Genomic DNA, 21,299 nt, shown 5'->3' on the forward strand with positions numbered 1-21,299 from the left:
TAGCAAAACATATCACATGCTTTATGTGCTATATCTCCAATTCATATCTATTGTACCTTGACTCCATTTACCTTCCTCTATCAATAACCTACATATTCCACATCTTATTGATTTGTATCTAGTTGTCACACCACAACACTATGCTATTTTAAATAAACTCACTGTCTTCATATTTAATGAAAGACTTGATCTACACGTTCCCAGACACAAAGCAAAATAGAAAACTGGGGATTAATTAAAATTGATTATTCTATCTGGAGCTGTGCTATGAAGTTTTGCTTATTATATTCTTCATGTTAACCCACATTTGTTGTCCTTCTCTGATTATGCTTAGCAAGTGACTTGCTAGGCCATTTCCTTGAGTAATTGGGAATCAATTATATTATGGTGGGTTTGGAGTCACATGTAGACCACACCAGGTAAAGATGGCCAACTTCCTTTCCTAATGAGGACACTAGTGAACCAGGTAGATTTTTACAACAATCAATTGGGACTACTATAATATTCCAGATTTGTTAACTGAGTTCAAATTACATACACTTACGTGGTGGCATTTAAACCCAAGACACCAGAGCAATAGCCCAGTCCTCTGGATTACTCATCCATTAACATTACCACCATGCCACCATGAGGGTTATGAATGCTAAGTGTGATCTCCTATTTTCAGTCAGCTCACCAAAATGGAACAGAAGAAATCAACTGGAGGGTAACCTTTTCAACCTGCTCAAAAAAAATTGATAAAGTAGCTCAAAATGTTTGTCATTTGGAGGTGGAATTAGAAATAACTAACTCAGATACAGCTGCTTAGGCAACCTCCTTTATCAGCCTGGAGGTCAGGGTCATCCATCATCTTCTTCATAACGGCAAAACATCATATGGCCAAAACCAAAAATGACCACAAATACTCATGGAGCTTTTATTGCACAAACAGATTTATCAAACATTATAGTCTGAAGATGCACTTACTTAATAATCCAGCATTGGGAAATCTCCAGGAGTCATTATAAGTCGTATACTGTGGATGGGAATATGGACTCCCAGAAAAATCACCTCCTAAAACAAAAAATTGAAATCTTGGAAAGATCCTCAAATTAATGATTCTAAGTTGTCTTACAACTGAAAAAGATACTATGAAGTCATGGTTCAAAATTATGAATCAAACAATCATCAATAATCAACTTACATACAGTCACACTTTACACTTCACTTACTGTGAAACTCAAACCTTCACTAATTTAGCCACGTTACATGTAACATCTCGTACTTGTAGGTACAAGGAATAGGCTAGAAAATAAATTAACATTTATTAACAAGCTCAACTAACTAGGTTTACTAATTAATTGGAGTTTTCTCGCAATGTGGTAGAGATTTTCTGAACTAGTTTTTATACCTCTCTGCCTCTTAGCTGTTGTCTTCAATCATCAGTGCTTTTCCCCCAACACAGATAGGATGTTAAATATCAAGAACTGAAGTCATGTGATAATTATCACCAGCTATATTTTGAGAGTTCTGAACATTAACCCAATGCAAATGGCCTTCTCCTAAGGCTCACAAAATAATTAATACCTTTTAGTACACGTGAAATAAAAACAATAACTAGTCACACCATTCAAGTCCATTCCTTGTTTGGCTAAGTGATCTTGTTAAAGTATTTGCTGTTTACACTCAGAATCTGACAAAGTCTGTTTCCTTTGTTTGCCAAACTTTCCCTCACACCTCAGGACTGACAGGAGCGCCTCTGCCTTCCCCAGCCCTTAACTGTGAGGATGAGGTGATTGCACTTTGCGTCGCTCTGCATGTTAATCAGCAGGCAATGGGAGATTTAAAACTCATCAGCTGCACTCCTGCTCAAATGATTTGAAGCAAGCCGACACTTTGCAATGCGATTCCCTCCGTTCCCCCCTCCTTGCTCTCAGGGGGATGCGCCAGGCCCTGACAGGCTCAGACTTCCAATTCTCTGCTTTTTATGCCTCAGTGGTCAGGGTGTCAGGCTCCTGCAGTACAGACCAGCAGAGAGCTGCAAGAGTCACTGAGCACCATCAGCTCAATGACAGAATCGCTCACTTCATCCAGAAATATTCTGCATATCGAGCAGGAGCCAGGCTATGCTGGAGATGTGGCAGGGGCTGAGTAAAACTAGAGCAGATCAATGCACATCTAAACAGCTTGCTGGCCCCTTTATGGAAATACTACTGCCCATCAGTGGTAATTCTTGACAGCTGAACTGTTCAATCATGAACTGTGATGAGGAGTCCCAGAGAGAGATAAAAACACCTTAATAAATATCAAACACTCAAATTTTAAGGGGCGCCAAATCTGCATCCCAGTCCACTACCTGACTAACACAAAATGTTTAATGATTACTGATTAATTAGCCTCAAGTGAACTCTTCGTGTTTCAGCTGTAAAATCTTCCCAATGGGTATCAGAGGTGCTGTAGTTTCTAACTTAATAGCAGTCTGTATGGCTCCTTGGAAATAAAACTCTGGCATAATCACGCTGAATGAACATGACAAATAATAAACAAAGATCCCAATTAACAGTGAAATGAAGGATTGAGTTTTTAAGGGGTCTAAAGGTCCTTAAGTTCCACAAATAAAGCCTCTGTGGCTGTGCACTCCAGATGAAATGTCTGTGTGGCTGAAGGCAGCCCTAAAAATACAATTCATTCTTTACAAACAGCAAAGGAATCAAATGGAAGACTAGCCCTAGGATGTCCACTTTAAAAACTGCACATCCCCAATTGCCAAAATAACTGTAATGCAACACTCAGATTTATGTTTATATAGAGCCTTTAAATATAGTAAGGTATCCCAAGGTACTTCAAAGAATATTTTCAAATCACATTTGGAACTGCGCAATGTAATAAACTATTAGAAGTGGTAATGAAAACCTTAGTGATTAAGGTAGTTGGGTAAGGGGAATCTTAGAGAATAGAGAGGGACAGAAATGTTTAGAGAAACTCTGAAGCTTAGGGACTCAGCAACCAAAGGAAAATCCATCCATGGTTTAACAGTTAAAATCAGGGATGCTGTACAGATCAGAATTGGAGAAACACATATATTGCAGAGTTAAGGTCTGGAGCAGGTCACAAAAATAAGGATGGACAAAAGCAGGGAAGGATTCTGGATCAAGGATGTGAATTTCAGTATTGAGAGCTGCTTAACTGAGGACCAACTGAGCTCAGCAAGCATGTTGTTGCAAGTAAATACAGCTTAATGCATATTAGGACAAGGACGGCAGAATTATGGAAGAGCTCAAGTTGATGGAGGACAGAAGAGGGAGACCAGCCAGCGGTGCTAGAAGTCTTCAATTCTCAGAATAACGAAGGCTTGGATAAGGGTTTCAGCAATGGACAAGCTGAGATCGGGATGGAATTGGGGAATGCTGTAGAGGTGGAAAAAGTGACCTTGTCATGTGGATGTGTGGTTAGAAGCTCTTGTCAGATTCCAGGCAGCCTTGGATTTGAATCTAACCACCCCAGTACTTACACCCTGTCCAAATTTTACTCTCCACTGAATATTATGGCAGGTAACACAAAATCAGGGCTATACTAATTAATTGTGAAAACCTGCACCAATAGACAAAACTACTGCAGTCACCCAAAAGTAGTAAAGATCTACAAAGACAAAAGCCAGGCCAATGTTTCCCTCGTAACCTTCATCAGAGAAAGGTCTTCAGTTTTGCTAACAAAGGTCAGAACACTCTCTCCCTTTGTGAATACTGACTGACCAGAACCAACCTTTTATTTCAGTTGATGCCATCTCTGCACAGAAACAGCTTCTGATTTTGAATTCTGAAATTATAGGTTTCAAGTTAATTTGTATTATTATTACAAATGGATTCTGAATACTACCTATTTGATCAATGTGGGTGATCAGCAGGATTTTAGTCACATTTCTGCTTTTGTTCTAAGTGGGCTGTTTTGATATATGGTTTGAGCCCTGGCGCAATAATGCAGTGACTGTAAACTTTTCACTGTATTTATTTGAATATGTGTGACAATAAAGCTAATTGCATATTATTCTATTCTATGTCAGCTGTGGTTCGATGTCTGAGATGAAACTGCCACCATCGAACATCTTTGGTTTAAAAATCCCTCACTGTTATTTGACTGAATGCTGATGGGCATGCAGTACTGTCGCAGAACAAGATATTAAACTGAGGCCCTGCATGAAAAATACCCCACCACACTATTTGAAGAGGAACAGATGGTCCTAAGGCAACATTTCATTTTCAACCAACACAAACAAAAGAAAAAAGATATTATTCAATTCATAGTGCTTTGCTGAATATAAATTGACTATTGCATTTGCCTACTTAACAATGGTGACTATATTTCAAAATTAGTATTTTGGTTATGCAACGTTTGGGATGCCTGAGGAGACAATAAGATACCACAATAAACTTTGTTTTAACCGATACCTTATGAAGCATTGTCAATAAACTAGCAAAAGTTATATACCTCAGATACTGCAAAGTTTACTGTATTATCACAATCATTGTGCTGTCTGAGTAGTCAGTTGAGGGTGAAAATGAGAAGGCTCTCTGCCGATAACTTTTATTTAAGGCAAAGTTGCATTATTATTTAAGTGAATTATGCTGTAAATAAAGAATAACAGCGATGTGTATACCCACTGCATTGTGTTTCTATTACTTACTGTATTTTTACATTATGTGGACTTCTTGATCAAATGGAATATTTGATCAACAGATGCATTCCTGATCCTGTATGTACCAGTTAATAAAATGTTTGCTATATATAAATACCTGTTATTCTTTACTTGTTCCCTGTTCTATTGCTGTTAGCCTGGATTCTTTCTACCCCTGCCTATATCAATGTCCAAAGGCACTTCATCAAATAAACCTTATCCATGCCGGGTGCCAGACTGGCCTTTGACCCATCACCTTTGCTCAACATAAGCCTTTTTATCATAGGAGAATGATAGCCATCAAACTCCATGCCCAGTGCCACTGAAATAGGGACATGTATCACTTGGGGGTTGAAGTGGAGAGACAAAACAACGAAGGACTGCTCCTATTGGTTGGCTAGTCAGTAACAGGAACACATCAAGTGAGGATTAAAAGTGGAAAGAGAAATGTTCATCATACGAGATTATTAGGACATAGGATGTTTTACCCAAGGACTTAATGAGATGGAGAGTCCAACTTAATTTAAAATGAATAGGAAATGTGTTTGAAATTGAAGACTATGAAAGGATATGATGAAAGGACAATGATATACAATTGAAGGAGGGAATTTCAGTTTAGGAGGTATCATTGGAACAAATATGATGAGTTGAATGGTCTTTTGTGTTGATTTCCAGAGGGCCAATTCCACAATCTCAAAATCTCAGCAGGAAGCAAAGTTCCGTGGAAACACAACTGGGAGAACTGGGGTGAGTATCTTACAGCATAGTGTCCAACATGCATTACTCCCTTAGGATGTAGTTCCCTTTTAGGAGTTTGGATTCACAGCGTTAAACCCTGATTGTGTGCACCATAACCTCATACAGTATGAAACCTTTGCTGAATTAAAAACAGTTGAGAACTTGTGTTTTCAGCACAACCTCATTGTGATTATGAGACGATGCCTATTTCATTCACCTTTCTTTTTAATTGCAATTTTGGGGCTCATCATGTTAAGGGACATGGAGTTATTGTCTTCAGCCTATGCCAGCTCCATACATTCAAGTCTGGTACAATTTCACTAAAAATCTATAAATTTCCCTAGCCCTATCCCAGCATGTGTTTGTGTCCATGTCCCAGATGAGCATCTCTGTCTGACACAAATGAATATTTTCTATTTCCTGGCCTGGCCATTCTGGGGTTCCTCCGAAGGAGATTGCCAAATTATGCTAATTAGTAGCTGCTATCTGCTCTGGGGCCATTAGAAACTGGATTGACATTGACCAACTCATAGCCAGCAGAGAGGAGAAACCTTCATCTCCTCAAACTCAGTTGGATTTGAGCCTAGTTGAAAGACCATTGTTTACCCCACTGGATTGTAACTCCCATTTATCATTGTGTCTATAGTCGAATTGTGGTTATATTTATATTTACAGAAGCTTCCTGATTTCCCTGCGAAGTAACCGGTATTGTATTCAGTTACAAAGCCTAGTGAATAGTGTAGGTTAGATGGGCTTGAGATCGGTATGACAGGTCGGCACAACATCGAGGGCCTGTACTGTGCTGTAATGTTCTATGTTCTATGTTCTATGTTTAAAAGCAAATGTTTAAGGAATTAATCATGATGACCAGTATGATATCTACAGAGAATTGAAAGACGAGCCACAAGCACATATCATTGTCATAATTTTGGTAAAATAAGATTGTTAACATCTTCTTGCCAGACCAGAAACAAAATATAGGACAACAAGTGGGATATTCAGTTACCCCAGGGAGAAGAGATGGGGCAACCCATGGGTGAATTCCAAAGATTCCTTGTGGGATTATGTTGGCAATCTCCCATTCCACATCCTGAATATAGTACAGTCATAGAACACAGCATACATTTTAAAATATCAGGATCATAGATCCACAGGGGCAGAATATGGTTGAAATTAACATAAAGACTGTAGGCAATAGAATCAGTACAAGTGAGTCTGTATGAAACAGATCAAATAAAGAGCAGAGCATCACCATGATACCTAGCAGGATTAAAATCTCAGGAGGAGAAAATAAAATAAACCTCAATTTAATTTAATTTAACTTAATTTCTTATTTTAACAATTTTGCTTTCCAAATGAATTAATTAAAACCTGCCTGAATTTATGTTTAAAAAATTTTAAATGGAAAATGCAATAAAAAATTCTAATTTGCTTCAAACAGAATAGATTAGAAACATGAATTAACTGAGTAAGTGAATAAATGTATATAGTCCATGCTTTATCATAATAGCAGTGAAAACCATTTTAGTTTAACAGTGTTAACAGTAATTAGCAGCGACAATTTGTTTTTTTTAAAAAGAAAATAAAATGCAGGTCTGAAGAAACAACATAACACAGATGCATTTGAACCTAGCTTTGCCACTATGGTCATACTCTCAATTCTAAGTCAAGGAGTTCTGGGTTCAAACTGGTATCTAGAAACTGAGCCCATAACCTAACCTGATATTTCACTACATTACCAAAGGAGCACTGCATCTTGACCGCTCCAGTATTGGACTGTCTGCTGTGGTAAAGGATTCCATGACACTATTTGAAGAAGGGCACAGGAGTTTTACTTATGTCCTCACCAAAATTTATCCTTCAAAAGCACTGCTTAAAACAGATTTAGCTGATCATCATCACATTGCTGCTTGAGCTTTCTGTAGATTGGCTGGAGTGTTACTCACTTTAAAGGAATAACTATATTTCAAAAGTGCAGCATGTTATTTTCCACAAAATACTTTGGATATTTTGATGACATGTAAGGCAGCACATAAATTCAATTATTTCTTTCAGTTAGCCTGTGATATTCCTATCTTTTTCAAATGAATGGGATGGTGAGAGAGGTTGAAAGGACAATCACATGCACACAATTGGAAATCACGAGCCAGGGCAACAAGACAGCATTGGAATCTACATCAGTAATTACACTGTCCTGAAATCATTTACTGATGTACTGCAGCCTCTGTGCTAGTTAAAAAATTACGAGATATCCTGAAACACAATTCTAAACGGGTCAACTCCACTCGTTCACAGTGGGTCCCACAGTTTGACAGTCTTCTGATACTTTCTAACAATAGAAATAATTTAAGCCCAGGGTCTTGCGCATCTCCACGGAATAGAACTCTGTGAGGGGAGTTTGAGGTGGGTGTGCATTGCACTCTATTTTCTGAACCAAATTGTTTTTCAGAACTTGGTTGTACTTTATTTTAAAAATGAATAAAATGGTGATTGACCAAATTATTTTCCATTAAAAATCAATTAAGATCACTGATTTTAATCAGTAGCATTGGAAAATAATTGGTTATTTCTTATTGCTAAATCTCTAACTGGAATATTGGGATTCAAGCAAATGAATATTTTTGTGCCACTGTTTAAAGAATAATGAAGGCACGAATATTCATGCAAAACTCCCTGTCGTAACATTTTATGGGCTGTATTATTTTAGGACAATCATCAGGGAGCTCCCTAAATCGTTTCTGCAGCAGGAACCTATAGCTGGATTTAAACAAGATGCCTGCAGTATCTCAGAAAGCTGTACTGAGGTTTGCTGTGCAATTTTATTTTGTTTTAAAGTAATATTTCAGTCATGGCTTGTCTTGTGAAAGAACAATACTGGTTCAGGTCTGGTGCAATGGAGACTTGAGCACTTTTTTCTTTATTAAAATGAGTGAATGAGCATTTCAAGTATATACCCCAAGCAGCCTGTGGCATTATGCGGGATTCCAGATAAACAGTGCAAGCTACTCTGCAAGTTGGGTGAAGGAAGAGCTTTTAATTTGGTGTTGGGGGCAACAGTGCTTCAAGAGTTGAACACACACTCTAGGTGCAACACAGGCCTCTGGGAGTTACAAGATGAAGCTGAACAACTGCCCACAAACATTTGAAATGGTAATTTCTATTTCTTCCATCCATCTACCGGCAAGTAGCATCGCTGATTAAAATAAAATTTGACTAAGCAATCTGCCCTCTCCATATTTATCACAGCAGAAGATGGAATTTAATGCTAGAGCAAACATGTGTTTAATAAGCAGGAGAACCCTTGAGAAACATCCCCAAACTCCAAATCAGCTCCACAACCACAGTGTTTGTCATTAGCAGTCACATGACATTAATATTCCATAAATGAGTGATGAATCTTGGGTTCAGGTGAACGTACCTTGCTGTGAAGTAATTGTTCCATTCTTGGCCTGAAGTAGCATCTATGAAAATTTAATGCCCCCACATTTATGAAATATTTCGAATTGTAATTGCTAAAATAGAAAATAATTACTCGCTAGAATTTATCACTTCCAGTTTTCAATGAACTGCACTTGTAGGCAGTCAAATTAAATTTCATATAATGTATAAAGACTCCCATGGGAACCAAATAAAGGAAACAATAAAATCCTTTCCATGTTGTTTTCGGCAATCACAGCTCATTGCTTGTCTGGGTTTAATAGAAGAGGCAAAGAATGACAGCATGAAGCTGAGATCACTTTTTTGTCATTGTACAAATTTCTTGACATCACATGCATGAAGTCAATTAATTTACAACATCACCTAAACTTGGAGATCACTCTCTGGTATTTCTTCATGACTGAGATAGATTTTTCTTTGGTCAATGTATCAAGGGATATAGAGCATAAACAGGTAAATGGGAACGGAGGTACAGCCACTTTGGAACCAAACAATGGGTCAGACATGAGGAGGAACTGAATGTGCTACCCTTCTTCCAAATGTTCTTTGTATGTAAAGATTTGGATGAGAATTCAGGAGGCATAGTTTACGGATTACACCAAAATTTGTGGTATAGTGGACAGTGAAGAAGGTTATCTAAAATTACAAAGGGATCTTAATCAATTGGGACAATGGGCTGAGGAGTGCCAGTTGGAGTTTAATTTGGATAAATGCAAGGTATTGCATTTTGGTAAAACAAACAAGGTCATGACTTAGACAGTTAATGGTAGGGCACTGGGTTCTGTTGTTGAACAGAGAGACCTACAGGGGCTCAGGTACATAGTCTTTTGAAAGTTGCATCACAGATAGACAGATTGGTTAGGAAGGCATTTCACCTTCATTGCTCAGACCGTTGGAGTTGGGACATCATGTTGAGTTTGTACAGGACTTTGGTGGGGCTGTTTCTGGTGTACTGTGAACAGTCCTGGTCATCCTGCTGTAGGAAGGATATTACTAAATCAGACAGGGTTCAGAAAAGATTTTTCAGGATGTTGCCAGGACTGGAGGTTTTGAATTACAAAGATAGGCTGGATAGGGTGAGAGTTTTTTCACTGGAGAAATGGAGATTGAGAGGTGAACTTATAGACGTTTATAAAATCATAAGGGGCATAGATAAGGTGAAGAGCATAGGTATTTTCCCTAAAGTGGGGGAATTCAGGAATAGGGGACATGCTTTTCCTGTAAGAGGAGAGAGATTTAAAAGGGACCTGAGGGGGAAATTTTTCACATAGAGGGTGGTTTGTATGTGGAACGAACTGCCAGAGGAAGTGATAGTTACAGGTACAGTTACCACATTTAACAGACTTTGGAAGGTACAGGAATAGGAGACATGTAGATGGAAAAGGGCAAAACGCAGGCAAGTGGGACTACTTTAGTTTGGGAAATTTAGCTGACATGGTCGAGTTGTATGATTCTATGACTCTAATCCCCAACTCAAACTGGGCCCAAAGTGAACAGAGGGGGTTCATAGAAACATATGCAAAGTTCCACATGAAGTTGCACCCTATGCATTAAAAGTATGACCTGAGATGTATCCCCAATCTCTGAATGGACCCTTTTGCTGAACAACATAACAGGAAAAACAGGACTCCGTTCTACACATTGACTTAGGGGATTTCAGCAGAGGTAAATTGGACGTTCACTCTTTATAAGTGAGAAAAGTAAGAAAGCACTGAAGTTAACCAAAACATATCAACAATTTATTTTGTACTGCCAACTGCCAGGAGTTAATGTGTCAGTATACATTCAACAATGGAAATGGGGATAATTCCATTGCCCAACACTCAGACCTTTCACACAGGTGAGCACAAACTAATTAGGTACGATCCCAAACAACTGTTTAGAATTTTAAAGGATGTGGTAAAAGTTTGAGGTTCATCTGCTCCTTAAAAGCAGCTCAAATTTTCCAGGTTACATCTTATGGTGCTACTTGAACTCAAAAATGAGAAGTACGCGGTTTTCAAATCCACAGGTCACTTCTGCCGCCTATGATTTATCCATTACAATATAACCTTGGCTATCAATTGGTGTGTCCAATCAACAGCAATGGTAACACATTGAGACAGCTAGACCTGAACAATGCAAAAATCATCACCTTAGTGTAACTCTATTGCTGACTATTGCCATCTCCACTACATACAGTTTGCTACTGAGCAATAGGTTAGTTCAAGTACTGGCTAGTCTCCTCTGAAACTAAACAGTTAGTGCGTATGCAAAAGATCAGCGTATCCCATGAGCTAGGTATACAAAAACATCCAAACTCAATAACCAGTGCCTACTGAACCCACTGCAGCCTCATCAAAAGCTTATTATCAGAGTTCACTAGGAGACCTACATCTAGGTTATATTATGTATGTATGTTATATTCAGTTAACTTAACAGTATGTATCACATTCAATATAGCCCTTCATTCTTTTCAAATACACTGTAGATTCTTGGTCTCTAGAACTGTATCTTATTGTATGTCCATATAAATACTCCCTCACTGTATTGGTTCATAGAACCGTCTCACACTATAAACAGTCATAATTTTTTCTAATTGAATATCAGGTGTGCTCTCTTCTTGTTTACCTAATCACTGTATGCAGTCATTTACAATTCCTACATCACATCATTGTAACCATGCTTACACTTCTCTTTTCATCAATATCCAACATATTCCTTTCTTTATACACCCACTGTACCTTTTCATCATATGCCCATTCACAGTATCCTTTTTTGTTTATACATACTGTATTGTGTCACTACATACCCCTTCACTGTACCCCTTCAAAGCATGGTGACTAGATATCAAATATTATTATACAACCACTTCACTGGACCTATTCAATGTATTTGCACCCTTTCCACTCATTTTGTACTCATACACTGTACCCTCATGTGTACACAGACCCTTCCTGCATCAAAGTATTCTCTCATTGAATATCTAATATAGTACCCATTCATGTATACCCTCCAATCTACACACTTATTTTAGATACATTCTCTTTACCACTAATTTTCTGAACAAGTTATACCAGGCTTGAAATATTAACTCTCTCTCGCTCTCTCTCTCTCTCTAAAGATGCTGCCAGACCTGCTGAGATCCTCCAGAATTCTCACTGTTTGTATGGGATGACTTGTTGTGGTCATACAATCTCTGTATCTGCTGTAAGTGCCTTTGTGTTACTTTGTAGGAGCCATTAAAAATATATATCTTGTAACTTGGTATCAGCATGATGCAGCTGAGTATGCATGCACTTTCAGAGTTGTCAAAGAGCCATCTACTGAATGACGTAGCAACATTCATGCCAAGAGAACAAGTTAAGCTAAGAGTCCAATCCAACGGGAAGAATAAACATTTATAGTGTCAGATAATAGACATTAAATAGAATCCACTCATCTCAGCTGAAGTAGGTCTAAAGTTCGGTCCTAGTAAATCTCAATATGCCAGAAGAGATTTGCAATGTTTTGCAGGCAGCTGAGCCATCAAATGTTGAACAGATCTTAAAAAATTACAGAGGTATTTTTACAGGTGCTTGTCTAGTTAATATCACCTTGAGGTGGATGGGGCTGAGACACCATGGGAATGAGACACCAGATCAGAATTTGCCAAGGAACGTACCAGCTGCCCTCAAATCCAGCTTGGAAGACAAGATAGAGGAGCAGAGAAAGGAAGCAGTAATCTAGAAAGTGATAACTTTTACAGACTGGATTAGCAACATAGCAGCAGTGAAAAAGAAACCTAGGAAGCAGAGAGTGTGCATATATCCAGAGTATTTCAATAATTCTTTGTAGCGATAGCATTTCTCCATGCCAAATACTGATGACATTTTGTCATAATTTGCCAAGGAAGTTATTTACTACCCTTGATGTGAAGGATGGTTACTGGCAAGTGAAGTTAAATGAAGGCTGCAGTTTTCTAACTATATTCTGGCTGTCATTCAGGAGATACAGATTATTGTACGTGCCAGTTAGTTTTTCCACTGATCTGGAAGAAAATCGATGCAGACAGCACAAGGTAGGCAGTGATCTTCCTGGAGTGGAAGCTATAGTGGGTGATCTGCTACACTATTGTTGTGGAGACACAATGCAAGAAGCCATCACAGATGACAATCAGAATCTGATTTGATTGCCAGAAATGCTTTACCAGATGAATCTGAAGCTGAGCAAGAAAAAGGCGCAATTGAAGATGCCTGAAATGTATTGAAGGTAAAAGGACTTCACTCACAGCCTGATAAGGTGAGAGCTATAACAGAGATGCAACAACCAACTGGCATGAAGGCAGTGCAACAATTTGTTGAAATTGTGAACTAATTTGGTGAAGTTCTTGCTTTGTCATCAGAAGATTAGCTTCTGTGCAACTTCACTGCTAAGGACATCCAATGGTATTAGAGAGCAGAATAAGAAGCAGTTTCACTGCAAAACAAAACTAATGTTGACAACGCCAGTGCAAAGGTACTACAATGTGAATGAGGGAGTCACTTTACAGTGCGATGCTAAAAACTTGTATCAACCTTATGCAACAAGGACAAACAATTAGATTTGCGTCCAGGGTGTTTACTGCAAACTGAGCAATGCTATGTTCATACCGAGAAAGAGGGCAATTGAATTTTGGTTATATTGGCTATTGTATTTGCTCGAGTGCTATTTAATCAACATCTGTTTAGGACAGGCAAAAAGACAGGGGAGCCTATCCACAAGTCACTTCAAAGCATCTTTCTCTAATCATTCTATCTGCTCTAAAGGGTCTGGAAAGAATTACTTTGTTTGCAGAGAAAAATCCCAACATGATATACAAGTAAGGGAAATATTCAATGGCATGTTGTAAAGTGCAGAACTCCCTGAAGTAAGTTGAGGATCCAAAGGCAGAGTGTAAGTTGTTCTAGATTTAATGAAGTAATAGTTCAACAGGTTCTGTAAAATGATTGATGCAGCAGAGTTTTTGAATCTGTCTTGCTCAAATCAAGCAACAAGATGCATTTCTCCAAGTTGTGGTGAAAGGCTGAAATTTATGCATCAGGTTGAAGCATGAGGCAAGGATTGCATCTTGTATAAATGAGAGTCATAATCACCCCAAAAAAATCACAAAGAGATGCTGAAGCACTTTCATGAAGCCATCAGAAAATGGAGTCTAGTTTCAAGAAGACGAGAGACGTGCTCGAGTGGCCAAATATGAGCAATAAGATTGTGAGAGTCATGCCAACCTGTTCGGTACTTATAACAAACATCAAGCTAGGCATACTAAAGAACAGGTTATGCCACATGACATCACAGTCAGACCATGGATGAATCTTGGAGACGATCTCTCTAACTCTCACTGGAGCTATTACAATGCGATAGCTGAGTACTATTGGCTATTTCAATGACTATTTGGTCAAGGAGCATATCCAACCAAAAACTAGGGCATAAAAAGCAGCAAAAGCTACTGGTCAGCCAAAAGATCGAGATTCTTTTCAAAGGAACTAGTGAAAGATGACTAAAAAGCTAAAAAAGATGATGATGAAAGTAAATTAGCAAGAAATATAAAAACAAACAGCAAGTGCTCCTTTGGGTATAAAAAAGGCAGTAGCTAAAGTGATCCTTGAATTAATAATAAGAAACAGGGAAGTAGCAGATATATTAAACTGACACTTTGCATTGGAGTTCTCAGCTGAGGACACTCTAACCATCCCAAACATAATAGATTTGCAATGTACTAAAAGGAAGAAAGATCATATAACAGCTTCAAATCATGAAGAACAAAGTTTGTGGCAAACTAATGGGACTAATGGCAGGCAAGTTGCCAGGGCCTGACAGTGTCCATCCAAGGAAATGGCTACAGAGGAATATTAGTCAAAATATTCCAGAACCCAAATTCTTGGAAGGTTCTGGCAGATTGAAAAACTACTAATGTGACAGCACTGTTCCTGAAAGGAGGGAGACAGCAGGCAGAATACGAAAGGACAGTTGAGGCTAACCCCCGGCAATTGGGGAAAATGTCAGATTCCATTATAAAGGAAGTAACAGTAGGACATTAAGAAACACTTGACACAATAAACCAGAGTGTATATGTTTGTGTGAAAGGGAAATCATGTTTGACAAAATTGCTAGAATTCTTTGAGCAGAGTTGATAAAAAGAACTGGTAGGGATGATACATTTAGATTTGCAGAAGGCATTCAGTAAGGTCACATATAAAAGGTTATTGCACAAGAATGGAGCTCACTGTATTTGGGATTGACCTGTTAGCATAAATTAAGGATTTACTAACACACAAAAGACAGAGTAGGCTTACTGGATTTTTTCAGGTTAGAAAGATGTGACTAGTCGAGTGCAGCCAAGTTCAAACGTAAGGCTTCAATTATTTACAATCTATAGTGATGACTTGGAGAAAGAGGCAGAGCTTAATATATTCAAATTTGTTGATGATATCAAAATAGATGGGAGGGCATGTTGCGACAAACACAAAAGGTATCTGAAATGGATATAGAAAAGCTGAGTGAGTTGCAGATGGGAGTTTAATGTGGGGAAGTGTGAGGTCATGCACTTTGGTAGGAAGAATCAAACGGCAGACTATTATTTAAATGTAGGGGTGCTCCAAATAGGTGCAACACAGAGGGACCTGGGTGTTCTTGTTCATGAAATATGAAAGAGTCCTTATTGCACCTGCAAGCTAACTAAGACGACAAATGGAATTAAGTCTTTATTGCTTTATTGAAAATAAGAATAAAGATTTGTTACAATAGTACAGGGTGTACCTGGAGTACTGTGCATAGTTTTGGTTTCCGTATTTCAGAAAGGGTATGTAGGTACTGGAGGCAATTGAAAAGAAGTTCTAAACTAAAACAAAGATCAACTGAAAAATTTAGCTGTTACATAAATGATTAGAAAATTCACCACTAATCATCTCCACACCCTCCCCATCCAAATGGGAAGGCTGAGATAGCAGTGAAAAATCACCAAGAGATCACAAATAAATCAAGCAAATCCAGCACTGACTTGAACAATGCAATTCTCCAGTGGAGAAATACAGTTAGTAAAAGCATGGAAGGTAAGCCAGTCCAAAGACTAATGTGGTGTTCATCCACGCTACTCTTTAAATAGCCCAAAAAAACCACTGAAGCCAGAAATAGTAACAGGCATGAGTTACAAAAATCAAGATATGACTGAAAGCCAAATTTCATTTTGTTAAAGCTACCAAGTCATTGCCAGAATTGAGCATTAGCTAACCAGTCATACAGCAAATGTTCAATCTGCTCAACTAACATCAGCTCACATGAAAATTCCTAGTCTGTGTACAGCCTTTGTCACCTTGCTTATATATGTGTTATAACAGATACATTGCCACACTGAAAACACCTACTTAAAACTAGAGAAGCTGTACCTTCACCACCGCCAGCCAATCCAGGAAGAAGTGCTCTTACAGTGCACAGAGTACAGAGCAATACAGAATTGCAGAAATGGATCAGCAACAACAGTTAGCACAGTGACAGCACTCATATGGAAACAAGAAAGCAATATCACCCCAGGAAGGAATAGTGGAAAAGCCAACAAAAATGCCAACATGTGTCATCAGGATGACTGCACAATTTAAAGATTATGCGTGTAATGCATGTGCAGAGATTGAGGAAAGAAATGGAACTGACTTGAGTTAACACACTTTTTTTGTCAATAAATGATCATTTGCTTAGTGTCATACATATTTTGACTAACTTACATAAGTTGTAACTGTAAATGATGGTTACTTTTTTTTCTCATAATGGCTGAGAAATGTAATTGTATCCTTGGTGTAATCACTGTGCCTTTGTGTGCAGTCTGTTGAAGCCATTCCTAATTCATTCAGGGTATGTGGGTGTCATTATCTCAGCCAACATTTATTGACCATCCTTTTTGCCTAACTTCTTGAACACTACTGTCCTTTTGAAATAGGTACACCCTCAATGTTGTACAGAGGCAGTTCCAAGTCTTTGAGTTAACAAGGGTGTTTCCAAGGCAGGGTGATCAGTGGTTTGTAGGGGATCTTGCAAGTGGTGGTGCTCCCATTTATTTGTTTGCCTTTCTAGATTATAGTGATCGTGGGTTTGGAAGGTACTGTCCAAGGAGTCTGTAGCACATCATGTGAATGGTACACTACACAGCTCCTGATGGTCAGTGCTAGAGGGAGTGAATCAAATGGGCTGCTCTGTCCTCGATTGTGTCAAGATTTTTGAGTGTTCTCAGAGTTACCGATACCTGTCACACTCCTGATTCACACTCCTTGTAGCTGGTGGACTGGTTTTACTCACTGCAGGATTCCTAACCTCTGACCTGTTCTTGTAGCCACTGTATTTATCTGGCAAGTCCAGTTCAGTTTCTGGTCAATGCTGCCACATCACTTGTACCCTGGAAAGCTTCACTTCAAGCACAGTCAGGGCTGAGCAACAAATGCTGGCTTTGCCAGCAATGGCCACAAACCATGGATTATCCTTTAAAAATATAACATTTAGCTTGCATTGGCTGCCTGTTCCTTGACTGTAATCAATGGCTCATCAAAACAATGAATTCCCAAAATCCACCAGCTTCACTCAGTGCATGTCACAGTGATGGATTACAACTCCCAAACTACACGAGCTTCATTCACTGCATGTCACACTGATGGACTACAACTCCCAAAATACACCACTGTCACTCCATCATGTCACACTGATGGACTACAACTCCCAAAATACACCACTGTCATTCCATCATGTCCCACTGATGGACTACAATGAAGTACCGATACTATTGCATGCAGTCTGATGGAGTAAATGCCCTAGAATTCAGCTTGAGGCTACAAGGTAACATCACGTCTAATATTAATTGCAGAAAAGTGGGCCTTACTTAGTAGAAATAGTGTAGTTTAGATGGGCTTGAGATCGGAATGACAGGTCGGCACAACATCAAGGACCGAAGGGACTGTACTGTGCTGTAATGTTCTATGTTCTATGTTCTATGAAACTCATGAATTTCCAGTTTTAACACCCATCAGCAAAAAAAAATTGGTGCTTAAAATTCAGGTCTCTTTTCTTTGTTCACACAGTCATAAACTTCTCCAGACACAGATTATTGATTGTAAATCAGATCCATGAGGCAGATTCTGTCTGGATCACCTGTGCTAAATAATTATACTATCCCTGAGCCAAGCTGGCATGTGTTCGAAATTACCACCATTCCGTTCTCTGCTCAATGATTCACACAAAGATATTAACCAGTCACCCATCTTCAACTGGCAAAGAGGGGCCTTTAAAGGGTCTTTAACAGAGCTGTGCTGGATGGACTCCCAAAGGTTAGCTGGAGGAACAGCAGCTGAATATACGCCTACCTTCAAAGAAGGGATGGTTTGACCACAGTCAAGGTATATTGCCCCTACAGGGAAAGACGGGACAAACAAATCAAGAACTCCTTGATAATAAAGGAGATAGAAATTAAGTTGAAGAAACTGTGTGCCTAAGACAAGTGTCAGGTGGTAAATATATAGTTGAGAACCATGTTGAGTACAGAAGGCTTTGAAGTCTAGGGAAAAAGTAAATAAATGAAAGGGAAATCTCAAAGTCTTCTGTAAGCACATCAATAGTAAAAGGCTGGTAAGTAGACATGTAGGGTCAATTAGTGATTAAGAGGGGGTTTTATACATGGAAGCAAGAGGCATGGCTGAAGTCTTAGAAGAATATTTTCACCTGTACCTACAGACCTTTGTACCTAAGATGGTTCCATAAGCGACAACTTATACACTTTTCACTGTACTCATTTGAGTACATGTGACAACAAAGCAAATTCTAAACCTAATTCTAATGAAGCAGATGTTATCCAGGCAACAGAGACAGAGGAGGAAATTCAGTCATTAGAAGAGTTTAAAACTGATCAGGAAATGGCATTGGAATAGCTGTGAGTAAAGTTGATAAAGTGCTGGGATGATATGAGATGCATCCAAGGATATTGAAGGAACGAAAATGGAAATTGATGAGATACTGGCCACAATCATTCAATTTTAACTGATGTAGGGCTGGTGCCAGGGAACTGGAGAATTGCAAACATCACAACCCTGTTCAATAAAGGTTCTAACAACAGGTCCAGCAATTGCAAACCAGTCAGCTTCACATCAGGTATGGAGTAACTTCTAGAAACAATTATTCAGGGTAAAATGAATAATCACATGGAAACTGTGTATTGATTCACAAGACTCAGCATGGATTGCTCAAAGCAAAATTAAATCAAATTTGCTGACTATCTTGAACAGGTGGGAGAGACGTTAATGAGAACAAGGCCATGCAAGTATTTCCAAAAAGCATTCAGTGCCATGCAACAGACCTGTAGAAGGAAAGTTGTAGGTCATGGAATAAAACGGACAAGTCTACAAAACTGGCTGAGGAAGTAACCAAGAAGATTGAGGGCAGAGCAGTAGACATTGCTTATACAGACTTTAGTAAAGCCTTTGACAAGGTTCCACATGGTTGACTGATTAGTAGAGTTATATCACATGGGATTCAGGGACAGCTTCCCATTTGGGTACAAAATTGGCTTGACAGTAGGAGACAATGGGTGGTAATGGAGGATTGTTTTTCAGACTGGAGGCTTGTGACTGGTGGTTTTCTGCAGGGATCAATACTGGGTCTGCTTTTGCTTGTCATTTAAATCAACAATCTGGATGGGAATTCAGGGGACATGGTTAGTAAGTTTGCAGATGACACTGAATTTGGTGGTATAGAGTGAACAGTGAAAAAGGTACCTAAGATTACAAAGAACTCTTGATCAATTGGTTAATATAGTGTGGAACTGAGGAACACAGCAGGTCAGGCAGCATCAGAGGAACAGGAAAGTAGACGTTTCAGGTTGGGACCGTTTATCAGAACTGGTTCTGACTCCAGCATCTACAGTTCCGGCCTACTCAGTGATTTTAAAACCCCACTGCAAAGCCTCTTTGGAGGATGCCCACCTTGAAGAAGTTGTCATCCTCCCTCCAGAATGGCCTCAGTGGATCTCTCTCCCTCTGCAACCCACTGGTGATCTCCACCCCGAAGCTCTTCCACCACGTATTGAGACAAACCCGTTACTACAGCCACATCTCTTTTCTCGGTACCGAGTTCTGATGAAGGGTCTTGAACCGAAAGGTCAAGTTTCCTGTCCTCTGATGCTGCCTGACCTATTGCGTTCCTCCAGCTCCATGCTGTGTTATCTGTAACTTCAACGTCTACAGTTTTTGCTATTTCTCTTGATCAATTGGGTTAATGGGCTGCGGAGTGGCAGATGGAGTTTAATTTGGATAAATGCGACAAATACATTTTGGCAAAACAAACATTGACTGGATTTGTACAATTAATGGTAGGGTCCTGGGTAGAATTGTAGAACAGAGAGATCCTAGGTTCAGGTACGTAATTCATTGAAATTTGCTTCACATGTAAACAGGGTGGTTAAGGAGGTGTTTAGCATGCTTGCCTTCGTTGCTCAGTAATTTGAATATAAGAGTTGAGATGTGGTGTTGAGGTTGTACAGGGCACTGGTGAGGCCTCATCTGGAATACGGTGTACAGTTCTAGTCACACTGCTGTGGAAGGATATTATAAACTGGAGAGAATTTTGAAAGGATTTACCAGGATGTTGCCAGGAATGGAAGGTTTGAGTTATAAAGATAGGCTGTGTTTTTTTTATGATGGAACATAGAAGGTTGAGGCGTGACCTTATATAGCTACATAAAATCATGACAAGCATAGATAGGGTGAATAGCAAGAATCCCCTAGAGTAGGCAAGTACAAAACTCAGGGGCATATCTTCAAGGTGAGTGGAGAAAAATAAGAAAGGACACGTTGGGCAACTTTATTATTATTTTACGCAGAGTGATTTGGGTGTGGAATGAACTGCCAGAGGAAGTAGTGGATGCAGGTTCGGTTACAACATTTAAAAGACATTTGGATAAGTACATGAATAGGAAGGGTTTGGAAGAATATGGTCCAAAGGCAGGCAAGTGGGAATAGTTTGGTTTGGGAACATGGTCACACGGACTAGTCGGGCCAAAGAGTCTGTTTCCATGCAATATGACTCTCTTAAGAAACAGACGGTATTGGTCAATGGCATTTATTGGGCTTGAAGAAGGTTTGTCGTGGAGCTTGCCAGGCACCAGTATTGGGATCCTTGCTTTACCTGTTACCTATATTTGTGTGCAGAGGTTAATTTCAAAGTTTGTGCATGGCAAAGCTTGGGAGGACAACATAGAACTTCAAGAAGACATTGACACGTTGGCAGAATGAGCAAATAGCTGGCAGATGCAGTTCAAAGCAGAGCAGTGTGAGGTGACATACTTTGAAGCAAAGAACATGGGGAGACAGTACAAAAGGTGCAGTGATAGATTCCCTACCTCTAGGCTAGGAGGCTTGAGTTTAAGTCCGATCTGCTCAAAAGTTATGTAATAACATCTCTGAACTGATTGATTAGAAAATATGTAAAGGTACGGCTCTAAAGGTTG

General features: G+C 39.1%; 1 protein-coding gene across 2 annotated transcripts in view; it reads right to left on the minus strand.

The window, feature by feature from the left end:
* pax5 (paired box 5) overlaps positions 1 to 21,299 on the minus strand; it is a 203,017-nt gene that overhangs the window by 19,918 nt on the left and 161,800 nt on the right. For both annotated transcript variants that reach the window (XM_059643140.1, XM_059643146.1), the window contains one exon: positions 967 to 1,053. In XM_059643140.1, coding sequence (XP_059499123.1) covers positions 967 to 1,053 — 87 coding nt within the window. The remainder of the gene's footprint in view (positions 1 to 966; positions 1,054 to 21,299) is intronic.

This window comes from Stegostoma tigrinum, chromosome 3 (assembly GCF_030684315.1).
Source record: "Stegostoma tigrinum isolate sSteTig4 chromosome 3, sSteTig4.hap1, whole genome shotgun sequence".
NCBI lineage: Eukaryota > Metazoa > Chordata > Chondrichthyes > Orectolobiformes > Stegostomatidae > Stegostoma > Stegostoma tigrinum.